This window comes from Suricata suricatta, chromosome 10 (genome assembly GCF_006229205.1).
Source record: "Suricata suricatta isolate VVHF042 chromosome 10, meerkat_22Aug2017_6uvM2_HiC, whole genome shotgun sequence".
In the NCBI taxonomy this organism is placed as follows: domain Eukaryota; kingdom Metazoa; phylum Chordata; class Mammalia; order Carnivora; family Herpestidae; genus Suricata; species Suricata suricatta.
The window spans coordinates 11502244-11506354 of NC_043709.1; the positions used below are offsets into that span (position 1 = coordinate 11502244).

Consider the following 4111-nt stretch of genomic DNA (forward strand, 5'->3'; position numbering starts at 1 on the left):
GGGTGGCTCAGTCGGTGAAGCAGGACTCTTGATTTCAGCTTAGGTCACGATCTCACATTTCGTGAGTTTGAGCCCCGCATCGGGCTCTGCACTGACAGCACAGAGCCTACTTGGGATTCTGTCTCCTTCTCTCTCTGCCCTTCCCTCATTCACTCTCTATCTCTCTCAAAAATAGAAATAAACTTCGAAAAACAAAGGCATGCAGAGGGGGTGCATGAGTGTTTCAGTTCGGTGAGTCTCCAAATCTTGATTTCAGCTCAGGTCACAATCCCAGTGATCCCAGGGTTGTGGATGGAGCCCCAAGCGTGCTCGGTGCTGAGCACGGAGCCTGCTTAAGATTGCCCTTTGCCCTTCCCCCCTCCCTCCCTCTTATCCTCTCTCTAAAAAAAAAAAAAATAGATAGAAGTAAAAAGAAAGAAAGAAATGCAGGGGTAGGAGTACAGACTGATAATCTCAAGGATGAGGTGGCTTTCCTTCAGGTGCTCATTCCCTCATTCACAAAGCGGGCGTACAACCCACGGGTGGAGGGCCATGAATTAGGTTTTTGGTTTGCACCAAGTTAAAATACCATCATGTTGACTTAGAAGGAAGTCTAAAAATGGCTTCCCTCGCCTCTCAGGCCTTTAGAAAGCTTTCCTGCCATCCCTACGCTCACAAAGAATGTAAAACAAGGAAATAGGAACGACACAAGCAGGGAGCTCAGTGGCTCACGCGTGGAATGGCAACCATGTAGCCGTCTCCCCGGTGAAAGGTGTAGAAATCCAGACCACAGGCTGCGGTCTGAAATGGCCACAGTGGCTCTTTCCCCTCCACTCTTTAAGCCTTTCCCCAATTTCCCAGAATCTGTTTCCCTACCCTGATGGGGGCTGGAGGGAGTCTCCTCCCTTCCCTTCATTGGCCCTTCTTTTTTCGGGGTACCCCCATTCAGGGACTCGATTTTGAGAAAAAAAATCTTAATAATAATGCAATAAGTTTTTGGCACATAAATATTCATTTTACCACTAATTTTAAATTTTTTTTAATTGCAATTAATCTAAATAGCCCTGGATGACGAGGCCAGCTCGCGGACCACTTGCTGCTTTTCCTCCAGCTCTTTTCTCTATTTACTCCCCATAAGCTCCCAGCACTCTTGCCAGCAACCCGCACCAGCAACGGCACGTGACCCTGTTCTGACCAATCAGAATGGTCCCTGCACCTTAGCTCGGTTCTTTTCCCCTTGGGTGCACCCAGCTGGAAGGAAGGGGGGTGCACTGGAGGTGTGGGGGTGTTGGGGGTGCTGGGGATGTGGGAGTGGGCCCTCTTCCCTGACCCTGGTGGAAGCCTGGCTGAGAAATGGAAAGACTTAGGCCTGATGACATCATTTTTACCCTCTGGATCCAGACACCCCTGAAATCCACTGTACCCCTAAGCTGTTTAAGTACGTGACTCAATAAACCCCCTTTGTCGTGTGTAGGCCAGTTTGCACTGGTTTTGGCCACCTAAAACAGGTAGCGATGACTAACACATGTCTAATTTAAAAGACTGTACCTATAATCCAGAGAATATTTTGTGACATAAAAAAAAGTCTATAAAAACCAAGTGAAATATAGAATGGCAGGAAAATATTGCTAAGTGAAAACAGCAAAATAGAAAGTTCTAGATCTGTAGGCAAATAAAGGAATTGAGAATGAGAAAAAGACAACTCAGTGGGTTGTAGAAAAAAAACCTATTATGTGGCAGCAGCCTGGAGGGAGGGCCCCCTCCGCAGGTGGTCATTACCACCACGAAAATCGGCACTTTAACACCCAAAGCAAGTAACCACGGCGATGAAATTCTACGCCGACTGATAACAGTTGCCACCCTTGGTTGATGCGTTGTTTCCAACCCCTAGTTTTTACTTTCCTGAATTAAAAAAAAAAAAGTTGTACTTCATGTCCAGGCACTGCTTTCAAAACAGCAGCTAAAACATGAAAGAAAAGGAACAAGGCTGACGACAGGCGAAATGGGAAGCCTGGCGAGGTCCTGAGTTGCTCAGAGAACTTGGGGAGGCAAAGAGGGCTCCTGGGCCTCTCTCCTTCCCAATGGAATCTGGTCCAGTAGGTTCCGGTGACATCTCTGTGTGTGCAAGCCCAAGGTCTTACCCAGTGTTACTGCGGGGGTGGGGTGGGGGTGGGGGAAGAGAACAGAGTGAGGCAGCCGGGCAACTGGAAAGGTAGGTGCTCTTCACCTGAGGGACCCTTCTGGACTTATAGTCCGTGCTTAGCAGAGAGCCTGCATGCAAGTGAGCGAACGGGGGGCGGACAAAGCATTGGGAATGAGGTGCCCCCCCGAGAAGAATGGGGGACAATGAAGAAGCCGGGTGGCAAAGGAGAGGCAGGACCTCACAACCCTCACTAGTAGACAGTGCCCTCAGGACCCAGGTGCACTCCTGGTTGCTCAGTCTCCAGACATCTATTCTGCCAACCCAGCCCGCCTCCACCCTGTCCCGTTTAATTCTGCTCAGAGGCCCCTGGGCTCAGCCTGCCCTGGGGTGCTGCTTCCCCACACCTGGCTGGGGGCTGGGGCAGAGACCCCGTGTCTCCACCCGAAGATGAGCTCCTGGGCCATTCCTCTTGCAAGAGTTTCTGTAAAGAAACAAGAAGAGCAGTCACAGGGAGCCACAGAGGACTCCGGTGCAGCCTGGAGGGCAGCTCCGGGGGCTTTTGCACTCAGGCTTCCTGGCGTTGTATCCCAACTCTCCCACCACCTTACTGAGAACTTGGTGAGTCATAGAAGCTTCCTGTCTTAGCCAGCTGGGGCTGTCCCAGTGGAACACCACAGGCCGGGCGCCTTGAATAACGGGAATCTATTTTCTCCCAGTCCTGGAGGCTCCCGCCCATTGGGTTCCTGGTGAGCTCCCTTTCTGGGCTTGCTGTTGGCCACCTCCTTGCCCTGGGCTCCCGCAGCCTTTCCTCTGTGCAGGCGCAGGCACAGAGAGAGAGAGAGAGAGAGAGAGAGAGAGAGAGAGCCCTCTTGTGTTCCCTCCTCCACTTAGAAGGACACAGTCTCACAGAATTGCCCCTTCCCATGCCCCAATCACTTCCTAAAGGCCCCACCTCCACCAAGTCACCGAGTCACATCGGGACTTCAACCTATGAACGTTCAGGGGACACATGTCAGTCCACAACACTTCTGTGGCTCAGTGCCCTCTTCTGAACAACCAGGCTGGCCTGCGTAGAACGCTGAGAGAGAAACAGAAGACAAGCCATGACCAGGTCTGTCCAAGACAGGTGCCATCGTCATCGAGATGTACCTGATGTCATTTGGACCTCCAGGGCCACTGTCTGCCCACGTCGTCAGGAGCTTCCAAGCCAACTTCATGCACACATACACACACACTGGCTCCTTTAACACCCTTCCTGTAAACCTTGGTGCCTATAAGTCCCAGTTAAAGCTTTCCCCGCTTCCCCCAGCCCCACCAAGAGGAAGACGTCAGCCTCACCCTCTGCCGCAGGCTCTCATAGAGCTGGGTGAGTTCTGTCAGCGTCCTTTCCAGCTCCCAAGTCTGGGCCCTCAGCTCCTCCGCAGACTTCGTCGTTGCTCCTTCCTTCAGTTGCTTCCAGTCCCTCAGGAGGGCGGTCAAGTCCTGGCTGAGGGATAAGCCCGCCATCGCACTCCCCAGCAAGCGAACATTTGCTGTCATTAGCAGCGTCGTGCCTTTGAAGGCCCTTTGCACCCGCCTGCTCCTCCGGGCCGAGACTTGGCCGGTGGCCAGGAGACGCTTGGCAGCGGTGGCCAGACGCGGGTGGGCTCTGGCTATCTGAAAGGCACGGATGTCCTTCTTAATCTCCTCAATGGTACTTCCACAATCATAGGCCATCTTCCCGACAGCCATGAGGTAAGATGCCTTCTGTCGCCCAGGCTCTCCGACCTCGTGGCCATGGCTGGGCACTAGGCTGCTGGCCTGAGCTCGGGCTTCTTGATTCTGAAAGTGTCCCAAAATGTGGGCCAAGATGCTGGTGACCCCAGCGACTGTCCCCAAACCTTTACCAGCAGCGGAGAACATCAGACTTCCTCCTGCCATTGCTGGAGCAAGGACGAGACCCAGGATGCTCATGGCTCCGGAGACCACCGCCATGGAGTTGGCCACCAT

The 4111-nt window shown here is 52.8% G+C and overlaps 1 protein-coding gene across 1 annotated transcript; it reads right to left on the reverse strand.

Moving 5' to 3' along the window:
* Positions 1 to 1789: 1789 nt before the first annotated feature.
* On the reverse strand, positions 1790 to 4111 carry APOL6 (apolipoprotein L6). Its single transcript, XM_029954869.1, has 3 exons — positions 3461 to 4111; positions 2527 to 2603; positions 1790 to 1939 (listed from the first exon to the last, which is right to left on the reverse strand). The coding sequence occupies exons 1-3, from the start codon at positions 4109 to 4111 to the stop codon at positions 1909 to 1911; spliced, it is 759 nt and encodes a 252-aa protein (XP_029810729.1). The 3' UTR covers positions 1790 to 1908.

What these genes read in the sequence shown, in the direction of transcription:
- APOL6 (XM_029954869.1), bottom strand. Translation starts at nt 4,111, where the DNA reads ATGGTGGCCAACTCCATGGCGGTGGTCTCCGGAGCCATGAGCATCCTG. An exon ending in ATGAGAGCCTGCGGCAGAGG is followed by an intron (nt 2,604 to 3,460) that starts GTGAGGCTGACG and finishes GTTTCTTTACAG; the next exon opens with AAACTCTTGCAAGAGGAATG. An exon ending in CTGCCCCAGCCCCCAGCCAG is followed by an intron (nt 1,940 to 2,526) that starts GTGTGGGGAAGC and finishes TTCATGTTTTAG; the next exon opens with CTGCTGTTTTGAAAGCAGTG.